General features: G+C 29.3%; 1 protein-coding gene across 3 annotated transcripts; it reads left to right on the forward strand.

Annotated features, from left to right (window-relative positions):
* The first annotated feature begins 75 nt into the window (after positions 1–75).
* Syx6 (Syntaxin 6) lies at positions 76–13537 on the forward strand. Of its 3 annotated transcripts, none has more exons than XM_075313261.1 (5): positions 84–214; positions 1979–2139; positions 6473–7079; positions 7153–7247; positions 12628–13537. In XM_075313261.1, exons 3-5 carry the CDS (start codon positions 6571–6573, stop codon positions 12702–12704), a joined length of 681 nt encoding a protein of 226 aa, XP_075169376.1. In that variant the 5' UTR covers positions 84–214; positions 1979–2139; positions 6473–6570; the 3' UTR covers positions 12705–13537. The 3 variants fall into 3 exon arrangements, with proteins under 3 accessions (XP_075169377.1, XP_075169376.1, XP_075169375.1); XM_075313260.1 differs by lacking the exon at positions 84–214 and adding an exon at positions 1115–1859; XM_075313262.1 differs by lacking the exon at positions 1979–2139 and having other exon boundaries at positions 76–214; positions 6479–7079.
* Positions 13538–17062: the final 3525 nt, after the last annotated feature.

The following is a 17062-nucleotide window of genomic DNA, read 5'->3' on the forward strand; positions in this document are numbered from 1 at the left end:
TATGACAGTACTAATGCATACACGTCTCTACCTGTTAGTTTCAAAACAACAATCTGGTAACACTAATCAATTTGGCAACAAAATATAAATCAGCTGTTTGTTTTGTTTCATAGTACATATTACTAGATGTTGTTTGTTAATAATTTATAGAAAATTTAACATTCCCAGAAAAAAAGAGTACAAAAATGCTAATAGTAGCTAATAACTATTAAAGGTAAGTAATGCATAGTTGACTCTAAGTCAAGTGTGTGTAATTAATTTATATATTGGGTGTTAAAAAAATTAGTATTACGTTTTTGTAAAATATTAGTAAATATATACATTTCCCCTAAAACGCTTTAAATAATGTTTGTAATTGTATTCTTAGGTACTATAAATGCAATAGGATTTTTTTCTTGTTGTAGGAAAGCAAAAAAATAAGGGTATTCAATAATGGGGAGATACTAAATGTGTAGGATATTAGCCAAATGGTAAATGGTACAGTGGCATGCACAAAAAATTATGGAAGAATCTTTGAAATTTGTACTTGTGAAATGATGTTTGTATTTATGAATGGCTTCTAGTAAATTTCTGGCTATAATTGTTGTCTATTTTAGACCTGAATGGTGAGCAACCCCTTTTATATGTGTCAAAACTCTCTTCAATATATCCGACAAATTCATTATCTAAGTTGCTAAAAAATTGAAAATGACGATTCTCGGAGCTCAAGAAAAATGCATGAAGTTTCGGGAGAATTAGTTGTACAAAACTCATCGCAAAATTATCATTAATCATAATAATTTATTCAGATAGATATAGAAAACTCTTTCAAATGTTATCATCTAGCAAATAGATGGCTCCGGCAGCCTTATTGCTCGGTCTTCAAAATCATGTAATAGGGTTTTTTATTATTATCACAAAATCTATATCAAGCAATATCAGCCTACAGGTCTATAGACTATAAAATTTGCTTGTATGGACTTACTCGATTGATTTGCCCTAGTTGCTTTTATAATGAATACCCCTATTGTGTGGTCTCTTTTTTTCCATTTCCATTCTATTTTTATAACGGAAATAACAATGTTTTTGACGGTATATACTCACTCAACGCATATCCCACATACAACGGTATTTTTAGTTTGTGAGAATAACAGGACGAGTCAACACAAAATTTAAAGTGAATAGAAAAAAATAATCGGGGAAAAAATAAATAAATCCATTAGAAATAAACAAATGTTACATTTGACGTAGAATTCAATGCATTGTTTAACGATTAAAAAAACATTAAGAAAATAACAATAATTTTTGAAAGGAAATTAAAGAAATTTTCAATGAAAACCAAAAATTTTCCGAGTACAAAAATTTTGCAACCCCCATATAGTGAAGAGACCAATAGTCGTGCAATCTCGTGTGCCCCACCTCTCCTCTCACACATTTGCTTTATACTCGCCGCTGCCCCCAACAACGCCAAATACCCCAATGATTTCGTAGAGAATTGAGAGTGAGGAGAGTGAAATTTTTGAAGTTCCATGTAGATAGAGAAGGGTTGTTTCTCACTCATGAAACAATCATCACAGTGAGCACATACAACAAGCACAAAAAGCAAATAAAACAGCAAACAGCAAAACAACAAGAACAACAACACATCCAAATTTTGACAGACAGATTTGGTAACCGTTACTCCACTAACCACTAGCATGAAGTGAAAAGTGAAAACAAAATAACAGTAAAAGGAAAATCATCCATGAAGAGAAGAAAATTTGCCAAAATTTTCAAAATCATTCAAACGTTAAGGAATTTGCAAAATATTCAACAAATTTCATACGAAAAGTTCTAAACTTGGTCATGTCGTTGGAAGATCCATTTTTTGTGGTTAAAGAGTGTGTATTTTATCTAACGCAAATCCAAAAGAAAAATGTCCTTAATATTTCGGTTTTTTCTTCCTTCTTTCCCCTTTTATTTCTTCTTCTGGTTTTTTCATTGGTTTAATTTATTATAGCGAAGTTTTCAAAGCTTTAAATAAAACCCGTGGTCTTTATCTGCGTTGGCGTGAATTGGGTGAAAATTGCAACAGTGCCGAAGCTGAATGGACCACAAATGAGTTAAGGAATTCATTGCGTAGCATTGAATGGGATTTGGAGGACTTGGAAGATACAATCAATATCCTTTTTTAAACAACACAACACACAAATGAAACGCAATAAATCATAGGACATAGGGCTCTGCAGTGGCATAGATATGGACACTGAGTAATGACATGAACTAGCTAAGGGGCCAAAAAAAATATATACACATGTGTATATATGAAGGGCCAAAGAAATGATGCCATTGCCATTTTATTTTATTTTTTGGGCAACTAGGAAAATGTGCGAAAAATCAATGGTGACAAGTGCCGGACTTTACAAGTACATATATCCTCCTCACATCATGTGCATTAGTTTGACATGAAAAATATGCATGTTGTTGTTATTTCCTACCGACAGTCCTATTTACAGTTCTGTTTTGATCTTTGATTTCGTGAAGTGATAATTTAAGCGGAAATTATGTGATGTGGTATATTGGTATTTATTTGAATTACGTGCGCTTTTTCTCTAGGGTGGTATGAATGACCCCATTACTAGGAAAATATAGTTTTTGTCGGTGAATGAATTCATATTATCACCTCCAATAGTATATTGAGTAGAAATTATCAACAAAAACATTTCTAATCTTGTTGGTTTTACTTTTTTTATGGAAATTTAAAATTTTACTTAGAAGAGAGATTAGTTTTTCATAAAAACATATATTTTAAAAAATTACAACTATGTCAAAAAATTTAAGTTTTAAGCACTTAAATACTTCTCAATTTTTTTTTATAAAAAATTATGGAATAGGTAAAATAGTGAGAATATCTCTCTGGTTACATTGTCAAAGGAAACAAAAAATAACGAAGAATTTTAAAAAATTATTCCTGAATTATATATCAAATTTGCAAATAAGAATTCATAAAATTTTTCGTTTTTAAAATTGTAACCAAAAGATGTTTTTTAATTATTAATCATTTTAACTTCATAATATTCCTAAAATCTCCTATATGCTATCAACAAACATTTGGTTTGTTGTTATGCCTTAACATTCTAAACGGATTGTTTTTAATGTGTTACGTTAGTGCCTATATTCACTTTTTATTTTAATCGATTAACCCCAGGACCGGAGCAGGAATAGTCCCTTGTGTGTATGGATTAGTCCCAGTTCAACGGTTGCCACTCGAGCAAAACAAACAATCTTATTTTTCAAAATTGTATTTCCATAGAAAATTTTGTTAAAATTTTATATCTATCGAATATTTTGTCAAAATTTTATTTCTATAGAAAATTTTATCAAAATTTTATTTCTACAGCAAATTTTGTCAAACTTTTATTTCTATAGAAAATTTTATCAAAATTGTATTTCTATAGAAAATTTTATCAAAATTTTATTTCTATAGAACATTTTATCAAAATTTTATTTCTATAGAAAATTTTATCAAAATTTTATATATATAGAAAATTTTGTAAAAAATTTTATTTCTATAGAAAATTTTGTAAAAAATTTTATTTCTATAGAAAATTTTGTCAAAATTTTATTTCTATAGAAAATTTTGTCAAAATTTTATTTCTATGGAAAATTTTGTCAAAATTTTATTTCTATAGAAAATTTTGTCAAAATTTTATTTCTATAGAAAATTTTGTCAAAATTTTATTTCTATAGAAAATTTTGTAAAAATTGTATTTATTTCTATAGAAAATGTTGTCAAAATTTTATTTCTATAGAAAATGTTGTCAAAATTTTATTTCTATAGAAAATGTTATCAAAATTTTATTTCTATAGAAAATTTTATCAAAATTTTATTTCTATAGAAAATTTTATCAAAATTTTATTTCTATAGAAAATTTTGTCAAAATTTTATTTCTATAGAAAATTTTGTAAAAATTGTATTTATTTCTATAGAAAATGTTGTCAAAATTTTATTACTATAGAAAATTTTGTCAAATTTTTACTTCTATAGAAAATTTTGTCAAAATTTTATTTCTATAGAAAATTTTGTCAAAATTTTATTTATTTCTATAGAAAATGTTGTCAAAATTTTATTTTTAGAGAAAATTTTGTAAAAATTTTATTTCTATAGAAAATTTTATCAAAATTTATTTCTATAGAAAATTTTGTCAAAATTTTATTTCTATAGAAAATTTTGTCAAAATTTTATTTCCATAGAAAATTTGTCAAAATTTTATTTCCATAGAAAATTATGTAAAAAAATTTATATCTATAGAAAATTTTCTCAAAATTTTATTGCATAGGAAATTTTGTCAAAATTTTATTTCTATAGAAAATTTTGTCAAAATTTTATTTCTATAGAAAATTTTCTCAAAATTTTATTTCCATTGAAAATTTTGTCAAAATTTTATTTCCATAGAAAATTTTGTCAAAATTTTATTTCCATAGAAAATTTTGTAAAAAAAATTTATATCTATAGAAATTTTTCTCAAAATTTTATTGCATAGGAAATTTTGTCAAAATTTTATTTCTATAGAAAATTTTGTCACAATTTTATTTCTATAGAAAATTTTGTCAAAATTTTATTTCTATAGAAAATTTTGTCAAAATTTTATTTCTATAGAAAATTTTGTCAAAATTTTATTTCTATAGAAAATTTTGTCAAAATTTTATTTCTATAGAAAATTTTTTCAAAATTTTATTTCTATAGAAAATTTAATCAAAATTTTATTTCTATAGAAAACTTTGTCAAAATTTTATTTCTATAGAAACATTTTGTCAAAATTTTATTTCTATAGAAAATTTTGTCAAAATTTTATTTCTATAGAAAATTTCGTCAAAATTTTATTTCTATAGAAAATTTTGTCAAAATTTTATTTCTATTTATGAATTATCTCTTAGTTGGAAACGAATATTTTTGGTAGAATTCTACCAACTGGTCAAAACGTATGTGACCGGGACTGGTCACTTTAACATGTAATCGGATAAATTTACACTTTAGGAGGTTAGGGTAGGTTAAGTGGCAGCCGGATGTATCGGGCTCACTTAGACTATTCAGTCCATTGTGATACCACATTGGTGAACTTCTCTCTTATCACTGAGTGCTGCCCGATTCCATATTAAGCTCAATGAGAAGGCACCTCCTTTTTATAGCCGAGTCCGAACAGCGTTCCACATTGCAGTGAAACCATTTAGAGAAGCTTTGAAACCCTCAGAAATGTCACCAGCATTATTGAGGTGAGATAATCCACCGCTGAAAAACTTTTTGGTGTTCGGTCGAAGCAGGAATCGAACCCCCGACCTTGTGTATGCAAGGCGGGCATGCTAACCATTGTACCACGGTGGCTCCCACACTTTAGGACACGACTTGAACTCATTCCAATGGTCCGGCAAAAAATCCTACGTGACGGCACTGAATTTGTCATTCTACTGGATGGGGCACTAAATAATAGGCTTGTTAACTAAATTCGCCGTGGTCAGGTGGGAGACGTGAGTCAGTGTGCTATCATCTAGATTTCACCAAATTCGGCTCTCTTAGGCCTAAAAACTTGCGTAGAGGCATACAATTGAATTAGTAGATTATGAAGCTTGAGGCCCAAGAATACTTCCAATGCAGACTGAAACATGCTTCATAGATCCGAATTTATGCAGCCGTTTTCGCACTTTACATTTTGAATAGGAAAGTTTTGTTTTGTTCTGAGCGCATCAATCAAACATCTTACTGCAACACATGAGCCGACTCCGCGGTCTGATACAATTTTCTCGTTACTTCCCAGAAATATCTTTCTGGACTTTTGCTACGTAATCCTCAACCACTATATTCTCCGTGAGGACACTGTACTACAAAAGTTTGAAAAGTCATTTCGGATTGTTGAAACGCTATTGCTGAAGAGGTGAACAGCTGCAAGCTTAAGCTAATTCTTAGTCCAACCAACCAATATTCTTTCAAGCTGTAGAGCTTTCAATCTAGGACGAAGCACATTATAACGACAGCAATAACGAAACCGATAAAATATATTTTGTATGCATTTCGTCGACATTTCGCAACATTTCCATAAAAAATGTATCGATATTCCGTGAGGCATTGTTATCGATTGTTTGAATTATGCTCTAACAAGACATCCATGGCAAAAATGTATTATTGAGATACAACAGGAATTTTCCTAGGGCCTGCATAACGGCCTTTAACCTTAAACACTGTAGCTTGTCTAAATGAATGCGAATGAAGCAGACTTTTGAATGAAGCTAACCTGTGCATTTATTTCTTTCATTCTTTTCATAGCTAAATTATTGCGTTTTATGGACAAATCATCCAAATCAAAAATAATTTTTCCGTTTTTTTTTCTAAAGTATAGATGTAACACCTACTGCTAAAAAATTATATTATAAATCTTTTAAAATATTTCTATTACTTCACTTTATCCTTTTTAACATGGTTTTGCATCTTAACCCCTTAATTGTTTTTCGAAATTTATACGTATAGTTGAAAAGAATCCAAGTAAATTTCGCATTGATAATAGAGAACTATCCAGTCGCCGGCATTTCATCGACAACACTCGCGATGAAGTCAAACAGATGAAAGAGAAGATGAGCCTGAATCGCTCTCGGGACAGAGATATTACAGCACATCAACCCCTACTCGACGAACACAATCAACAGCAATTGCAACAGCATCAACAATTACACGAACATAATCTCGAAAACGATCGAAATTCAACGAATTTGAATCATAGCTATCTACAACATCAAGTTGAGTGTCCGTCAACACATTCCTTACTAAACGGCGGTAGTAGTAGTGGTGGTGGCGGTGGTGTTGGCGGAGGAGTTGCAAGTACATTAGCTGGAACAATGGCTGCGGTACGTCATAGTGGAGCCAAATACTCCAAATTGGAGAATACAATAGATAGTCCGGGTCATTATAATTCATTGGACAGTCCATCGCATAGATTTGTAGGTGAAACAGTATCTGTACAACAGCGTATGATCCAAGGTCAAGATGAACAATTGGATATGATAAGTGATTCAATAGGAACTTTGAAGACTGTATCGCGTCAAATTGGCGTAGAATTGGATGAGCAAGCGGTGTAAGTATTTTTTTTTTATTCGAAATGATTGTGTAGCATTTATATTTGTCATTTTTATGTTTTTATTTTTCAGGATGTTGGATGATTTTGGCAATGAGTTTGAAACAACAGATTCTAAATTGGATTCGACTATGAAGAAAATGGCCAAAGTTTTACATATGAATAATGGTAAGTGGACCCTTAAAATATCCATATTATGATCTTACGTTTGATGGCAAAATTATAGCCATTTCTTTAGCGGGATAAAATGGACAAGAAAAAATTAGTAAATATAGTAGATCAGTATGCATTTATTTCTATTTGGAACAACAAAGATTGCCACTGCTTCTAATATGATCATAAATTTCAAAAATCCATTTTCGTTAATGCCATAGCCCTGGATTAACATCTGCGAAAATTTCGCTACATATACGAAAGGTACGGCTATTTTTGCTACCAAAAATTCCCTGAGGCGATATTATCGATGGTTAATATTTTGCCCCTATAAGAAGAACACAGCAAAACTTTATTATTTTAATGGGCTTATGGAAGAAAATATAAAAAACAAGTATATACGGCCGTAAGTTCGGCCAGGCCGAAGCTTATGTACCCTCCATCATGGATTGCGTAGAAACTTCTTCTAAACACTGCCATCCACAATCGAATTACTTAAGTTGCGGTAACGCTTGCCGATGGCAAGGCATCTTAAAACCTCCTAACACCATCTTCTCAATTGTATGACAAAATTTTCTATAGAAAGAAAATTTTAACAAAATTTTCTATAGAAATAAACTTTTGACAAAATTTTCTATAGAAATAAAGTCTTGGTAGATTATTTTTGGCTCGAGTGGCAACCATGATTATGAACCGAATAAAATTTGAACAATATTTTCTATAGAAATAAAATTTTGACAAAATTTTCTATAGAAATAAAATTTTGACAATGATGAAAATTTTATTATGAACCGAATAATATTTTAACAAAATTTTCTCTAGAAATAAAATTTTGACAAAATTTTCTATAGAAATAAAATTTTGACAAAATTTTCTATAGAAAAAAATTTTGGTAGATTATTTTTGGCTCTAGTGGCAACCATGATTATGGACCGATATGGACCAATTTTTGTGTGATTGGACCAATTTTGGTATGGTTGTTAGCGACCATATACTAACACCACGTTCCTAATTTGAACCGGATCGGATGAATTTTGCTCCTCCAAGAAGCTCCGGAGGTCAAATCTGGAGAACGCTTTATATGGGGGCTATATATAATTATGGACCGATATGGACCAATTCTGGCACGGTTGTTAAAGATCATATACTAACACCATGTTCCAAATTACAACCGGATTGGATGAAATTTGCTTCTCTTGGAGACTTCGCAAGCCAAATCTGGGGTTCGTTTTATATGGGGGCTATATATAATTATGAACCGATGTGGACCAATTTTTGCATGGTTGTTAGAGATCATATACCAATATCATGTACCAAATTTCAGGAGGATCGGATGAAATTTGCTTCTCTTTGAGGCTCCGCAACCCAAATCTGGGGATCGGTTTATATGGGCGCTTTATATAATTATGGACCGATGTGGACCAATTTTTGCATGATTGTTAGAGACCATATACCAACACCATGTACAAAATTTCAGCCGGATCGGATGAAATATGCTTCTCTTAGAGGCTCCACAAGCCAAATCTGGGGATCGGTTTATATGGGGGCTATATATAATTAAGGACCGATATGGACCTATTTTTGCATGGTTGTTAGAGACCATATACCAACATCATGTACCAAATTTCAGCCGGATCGGATGAAATTTTCTTCTCTTTGAGGCTCCGCAAGCCAAATCTGGGAATCGGTTTATATGGGGGCTATATATAATTATGGACCGATGTGGACCAATTTTTGCATGGTTATTAGAGACCATATACCAACACCATGTACCATATTTCAGCCGGATCGGATGAAATTTGCTTCTCTTTTAGGCTCCGCAAGCCAAATCTGGGGATCGGTTTATATGGGGGCTATATATAATTATGGACCGATGTGGACCAATTTTTGCATGGTTGTTAGAGACTATATACCAACACCATGTACCAAATTTCAGCCGGATCGGATGAAATTTGCTTCTCTTTTAGGCTCCGCAAGCCAAATCTGGGGATCGGTTTATATGGGGGCTATATATAATTATGGACCGATGTGGACCAATTTTTGCATGGTTGTTAAAGACCATATACCAACACCATGTACCAAATTTCGGCCAGATCTGATGAAATTTGCTTCTCTTTTAGGCTTCGCAAGCCAAATCTGGGGATCGGTTTATATGGGGGCTATATATAATTATGGACCGATGTGGACCAATTTTTGCATAGTTGTTAGAGACCATATACCAACACCATGTACCAAATTTCAGCCGGATCGGATGAAATATGCTTCTGTTAGAGGCTCCACAAGCCAAATCTGAGGGTCCCTTTATATGGGGGCTATACGTAAAAGTGGACCGATATGGCCCATTTTCAATACCATCCGACCTACATCGATAACAACTACTTGTGCCAAGTTTCAAGTCGATAGCTTGTTTCGTTCGGAAGTTAGCGTGATTTCAACAGACGGACGGACGGACGGACGGACGGACGGACATGATTAGATCGACTCAGAATTTCACCACGACCCAGAATATATATACTTTATGGGGTCTTAGAGCAATATTTCGATGTGTTACAAACGGAATGACAAAGTTAATATACCCCCATCCTATGATGGAGGGTATAAAAATCAATAAGATCGCTTCTTATGGCTGGAGGTATGGTTGTAACCAGACATATGGTATGAAGGACCCACAGTGATCGCAAAACCTTCGGCTAATTGAGTTTTTGTCAAAAAAAAAATCAAAAAATGCAGCGTCGACATTTTGTCATCAACAAAATCGAATAATCGGCCGTTGAAAATTGAGTCTATACGACATTTGATGTTGGTCAAAATCGACTATAGTGACAAATCAAACTTTAATGAAAAAGTCGTATCTGAATTGAAAGGGGACTGAGTTGTAATTCTTTTAAAGCTCGTACCGTCAAAAACTGTCTTTACAATAATCGCAATAGTCGAATGTCTAATTTTCCAACGTTTTAAAAAGTCGAAAAACACATTCATAGATAGTAGACTTCGTAAGTCAAAACTAGGGTGTGCCATTTGGATCATATTCCATTTTTATTGTCTATTAACGATTTCCATAAGTTTGACGTATATAGATTATGTCACAATTTTCTTCTCAGACGAGTCTTGTTACCTACAAGATAACCTGAATCGTTTTGGATACTGGTGTAGGATTAATTTAATGGATTTGAATCTGAGGAAATGCAAACAAATGCGATTCTCAAGGTTCAGACCTATTGATGTTACATTTTGTTACTACAATGGTGAACAAGGCCTTTGGAGTTCTATGCACGGTTGCCACAGTTAGTAGACTTCTACCAAAAATGGTAGATTTTTTATTGTTTGGTGATTGGTAGAATTCTTGATGTTTTGGTAGATTTTGCAAAACATTCCTCAACTAAGGAATTTTCTATAAAATTAAAATTTTGACAAAATTTTCTATAGAAATAAAATTTTGACTAAATTTTCTATACCAATAAAATTTTGCCAAAATTTTCTATAGAAATAAAATTTTGACAAAATTTTCTATAGAAATAAAAATTTGAAAAAAAAATCAATAGAAATGAAATTTTTCTATAGAAATAAAATTTTGACAAAATTTTCTATAGAAATAAAATTTTAACAAATTTTTTTATAGAAATCAAATAAATAGAAATAAAATTTTAACAAAATTGTCTATAAAAATAAAATTTTGACAAAATTTCCTATAGAAAATAATTTACACAAAAGAACCTGGATATCTTTACAACCGATTAACATTCGCTATAGAAATAACATTTTGAGAAAATTTCCTATGCAATAAAATTTTGACAACATTTTCTATAGATATAAATTTTTTACAAAATTTTCTATGGAAATAAAATTTTGACAAAATTTCCTATAGAAATAAAATTTTGACAAAATTTTCTATAGAAATAAAAATTTTTACAAAATTTTCTACAGAAATAAATTTTGATAAAATTTTCTATAGAAATAAAATTTGGTAAAATTCTCTATAGAAATAAAATTGTGATAAAATTATCATTCGAAATAAAATTTTGACAAAATTTTCTATAGAAATAAAATTTTGACTAAATTTTCTATACAAATAAAATTTTGCCAAAATTTTGTATAGAAATAAAATTTTGAAAAAATTTTCTATAGAAATAAAAATCGGAAAGAAATTTTCAATAGAAATGAAATTTTTCTATAGAAATAAAATTTTCCGCAGAAATAATATTTTGACAAAATTTTCTATAGAAATAATATTTTGACAAAATTTTCTATACAAATAAAATTTTGACAAAATTTTTTATAGAAAAAAATTTTGACAAAATTTTCTATAGAAATAAAATTTTAACAAATTTTTTTATAGAAATAAAATAAATAGAAATAAAATGTTAACGAAATTTTCTATAGAAATAAAATTTTGACAAAATTTCCTATAGTTGACAAAATTTTGACAAAATTTCCTATAATTTACACAAAAGAACCTGAATATCTTTACAACCGATTAACATTCGCTAGGGAGCCACCGTGGTGCAATGGTTAGCATGTCCGCCTTGCATACACAAGGTCATGGGTTCGATTCCTGCTTCGACCGAACACCAAAAAGTTTTTCAGCGGTGGATTATGCCACCTCAGTAATGCTGGTGACATTTCTGAGGGTTTCAAAACTTCTCAAAGTGGTTTCACTGCAATGTGGAACGCCGTTCGGACTCGGCTATAAAAAGGAGGTCCCTTGTCATTGAGCTTAACATGGAATCGGGCAGCACTCAGTGATAAAAGAGAAGTTCACCAATGTGGTATCACAATGGACTGAATAGTCTGAGTGAGCCTGATACATCGGGCTGCCACCTAACCTAACCTAACATTCGCTCGATCTAAAGAGGAATGAAACTCATAACTCCAAGAGCTAACAGCCTAGTATCTGAAAGACAATTCTACATTCACAGCATTCGTCTCTGGAACAACTTACCTCCCATCACACAACGCATAAGCAATTACACACATCGTTTAAAAAAGAGTTATTTAATCTTTTGCAATAAATTGTATACGTAATGTAATAATTTAACATCTTCCCCCTAATGTTTTTGTATTAATTTTTAAGTTAATTCAAATTGTTAAAATCAAATATCGACCGGGACTGTAATTTATAAGATTTATCTTGTGCTTGCTATAACATATAAACCAATAAAATCAAATCAAATAAAATTTTGACAAAATTTTCTATAGAAATAAAATTTTGACAAAATTTTCTAGAGAAATAAAAGTTTGCCAAAATTTTCTATAGAAATAAAATTTTGACAAAATTTTCCATAGAAATAATTTTTTTACAGAATTTTCTATAGAAATAAAATTTTAATTGGATAGAAATACATTACTAAACTATTCGCCATAAATTTATCTTGAATATTTTTTCTTTTATTTACAGATAAACGTCAGTGGATGGCAATTCTAATACTTTCAGCGCTTTTATTACTTGTGATACTCTTATTTTTTATTTTGTAAATTTTGTTCTATTAGTTATAAAAATTTTAATTTAGTTATATAGATATTTCTTTTGCTTCTACCGAATTTAGTCTATTTATTATCTATAAAGTAAAATTATTGTTTTAAAATAGCTTATTAGTTAAAATAATACTATATATTAATCATAACCGTTCCAAGGCAATAGTTTCTAATGCGAAATTTAAAACCAAAAGCAAAATAAAATAAATAAAAAGGCAGAAAAGTATGCAACAAATATTTATTTATTTTTTGTTAATTTTAGTTTCACTTTTGAAATAGTAAACATTTATATACATATATACAGTAGTCAACACTTAGTTAGTTTTTGCAAAAATAAATCTCCATATTTTAAATTCCATTTCTTTGGTTGATTTTTTCCGAATACAATAAAAAAGATCATGTACAATGTAGCAAAGTAGTATGTAGTTATGAGAGAAAGTGATCGTTTCTATATTGAGACGAAGAGAATCCAATGAAATTATCTACTACCTTATAATACACCATATATATCAAAAACCAATTCCCAATGGAGATCTCCAAAATCTACATATATAAATTGCTAACAACAGCAACATCCAACAAAAACAAAGAAAGACAAGTAACGAAGAAAATAATTACACGAGTTTTGTTAAAAATAATGATGTTCGTCTACCAATTAAAATATGAAATGAAAACCAACTATTTAAATAAATAAATTTAAGAAACGAATGTAATTAAAATGACACACATATATATACATAACTATAATTGTGTATAAACAAAACAAAAATGGTTTGAAAAGACATCTATATATAAATGAATAAAAAGAATATATAAAATCACTTATTAACATAGTCAACATTTCTTTCCTTATTTATGTGTTTAGATTGATTTCTATAGGAAATTTTGTCAAAATTTCATTTTTATAAGGAATTTTGTCAAAATTTTATTTCTATAGAAAATTTTGTCAAAATTTCATTTCTATAGGAAATTTTTTCAAAATTTCATTTCTATAGGAAATTTTTTCAAAATTTCATTTCTATAGGAATTTTTTTCAAAATTTCATTTCTATAGGAAATTTTGTCAAAATTTCATTTCTATAGGAAATTTTGTCAAAATTTCATTTCTATAGGAAATTTAGTCAAAATTTCATTTCTATAGAAAATTTTGTCAAAAATTTATTTCTATAGGAAATTTTGTCAAAATTTCATTTCTATATGAAATTTTGTCAAAATTTCATTTTTATAGGAAATTTTGTCAAAATGTCATTTTTATAGGAAATTTTGTCAAAATTTCTTTTCTATAGGAAATTTTGTCAAAATTTCATTTCTATAGGTAATTCTGTGAAAATTCATTTTTATACGAAATTTTGTAAAAATTTCATTTCTCTACACTCATAGAAAAAAGTCTGCTAAAAACAGCAGTCGATGTCTGCTGTTATATTTTTGTACTTCAGGGCGTAATGAACAACAATTTATAAAATTTTTATGTTATAAAATTTTCCCCAAAGCCTATTTAAGAACCAAAAGTAGTTTTTGGTATATTTTTGCACTGTAATATACTTACAAGCTTCTAAATACGATCAGCAAACATTTTGTTTGCTGTTATGCCTCAATTCGATAAATATTCAGATTTTTAGTCAAATACTATAGATATTCATAAAATATTGTGTTAATTATGTTAGGATAGCTCCTAGTTGACATTTTTATTTGTTTTAGCCAAAATAAAACATGTTTTAGTGTAATCGAGCTTCAAAAATAGCAGGAAATGTTTGCTATTTCAGCAAACAATGACTGCTGTCCCTTTTTCAGCAGACTTTCTGCTGTTTTAGCAGACTTTTCTGCTGTCCCTACTAACAAATTTCTTTGGGTGTAAGGAATTTTGGTAAAATTTTATTTTTATGGGAATTTTTTGTTAAAATTTTATTAATATAGGAAATTCTGTCAAAATTTCATTTCTATAGGAAATTTTGTCAAAATTTCATTTTTATAGGAAATATTGTCAAAATTTCATTTTTATAGGAAATTTTCATTTTTATAGGAAATGTTAAAAAAATTTTTATAGGAAATTTTATTAAAATTTCATTTCTATAGGGAATTTTGTTAACATTTTATTTTTATGAGATTTTTCTGTCAAAATTTCATTTCTGTAGGAAATTTTGTCTAAATTTCATTTTTAAAAGAAATTTTGTCAAAATTTCATTTCTGTAGGAAATTTTGTCAAAATTTCATTTCTGTAGGAAATATTGTCAAAATTTCATTTTTATAGGAAATTTTGTCAAAATTTCATTTTTATAGGAAATGTTATCAAAATTTTATTTTTATAGGAAATTTTATCAAAATTTCATTTCTATTGGGAATTTTGTTAAAATTTTATTTTTATGAGAATTTTTTGTTAAAATTTTATTTCTATAGGGATTTCTGTCAAAATTTCATTTCTATAGGAAATTTTGTCAAAATTTCAGTTCTATAGGACATTTTGTCAAAATTTCATTTCTATAGGAAATTTTGTCAAAATTTCATTTCTATAGGATATTTTGTCAAAAATTTAATTTTTATAGGAAATTTTGTCAAAATTTCATTTTTAAATCAAAATTTCATTTTTATAGGAAATTTTTATCAAAATTTCATTTCTATAGGGAATTTTGTTAAAATTTCATTTTTATGAGATTTTTCTGTCAAAATTTCATTTCTGTAGGAAATTTTGTCTAAATTTCATTTTTAAAAGAAATTTTGTAAAATTTCATTTTTATAGGAAATTTTGTCAAAATTTCATTTCTATAGGAAATTTAGTCAAAATTTCATTTCTATAGGAAATTTTGTCAAAATTTCATTTCTATAGGAAATTTTGTCAAAATTTCATTTCTATAGCAAATGTTATCAAAATTTCATTTTTATAGGAAATTTTATCAAAATTTCATTTCTATAGGGAATTTTGTTAAAATTTTATTTTTATGAGAATTTTTTGTTAAATTTTTTTTTCTATAGGAATTTCTGTCATAATTTCATTTCTATAGGAAATTTTTTCAAAATATCATTTCTATAGGAAATTTGATCAAAACTTCATTTCTATAGGGAATTTTGTTAAAATTTTATTTTTATGGGAATTTTTATACCCTGCGCCACACTGTGGAACAGGGTATTATAAGTTAGTGCATATGTTTGTAACACCCAGAAGGAGTCGAGATAGACACATGTTGTCTTTGGCAATAATGCTCAGGGTGGGTCCCTGAGTCGATATAACCATGTCCGTCCGTCCGTCCGTCTGTCTGTGAACACATTTTTGTGATCAAAGTCTAGCTCGCAATTTAAGTCCAATCGCCTTCAAATTTGGCACATGTTCCTAATTTGGGTCAGAATAGAACCCTATTGATTTTTGAAGAAATCGGTTCAGATTTAGATATAGCTCCCATATATATCGTTCGCCCGATACGCACTAATATGGACCCAGCAGCCAGAGTTTTATACCGATTTGCTTGAAATTTTGTACAACCATAGCACTTAGTCGCATAGTCATGTGTGCCAAATTTGATTGAAATCGGTTCAGATTTAGATATAGCTTCCATATATATTTTTCGCCCGATATGGACTTATATGGCCCCAGAAGCCAGAGTTTTGGCCCAATTTGGTTGAAATTTTGCACTAGGAGTACAATTAGTAATATAGTCATGTGTGCCAAATTTGATTGAAATCGGTTCTGATTTAGATATAGCTCCCATATATATGTTTTTCTGATTTCGACAAAAATGGTCAAAATACCAACATTTTCCTTGTTAAATCGACACTGCTTTGTCGAAAAGTTGTAAAAATGACTCTAATTTTCCTAAACTTCTAATACATATATATCGAGCGATAAATCATAAATAAACTTTTGCGAAATTTCCTTAAAATTGCTTTAGATTTAAATGTTTCCCATATTTTTATACTAAAATTGTGTTCCACCCTAGTGCATTAGCCAACTTAAATTTTGAGTCTATAGATTTTGTAAAAGTCTATCAAATTCTGTCCAAATCGAGTGGTATTTAAATGTATGTATTTGGGACAAACCTTTATATATAGCACCCAACACATTTGACGGATGTGATATGGTATCGAAAATTTAGATCTACAAAGTGGTGCAGGGTATAATATAGTCGGCCCCGCCCGACTTTAGACTTTCCTTACTTTGACTTTGACTTTTGTCAAAGTTTCATTTCTATAGGAAATTTTGTCAAAATTTCATTTCTATAGGATATTTTGTCAAAATTTTATTTTTATGGGATTTTTTTGTTAAAATTTTATTTCTGTCAAAGTTTTGTTTTTATTTCTATAGGAATTTCTGTCCAAATTTTATTTCTGTTGGAAATTTTGTCAAAATTGTATTTCTATAAGAAATTTTGT

This window comes from Haematobia irritans, chromosome 5 (genome assembly GCF_050003625.1).
Source record: "Haematobia irritans isolate KBUSLIRL chromosome 5, ASM5000362v1, whole genome shotgun sequence".
In the NCBI taxonomy this organism is placed as follows: domain Eukaryota; kingdom Metazoa; phylum Arthropoda; class Insecta; order Diptera; family Muscidae; genus Haematobia; species Haematobia irritans.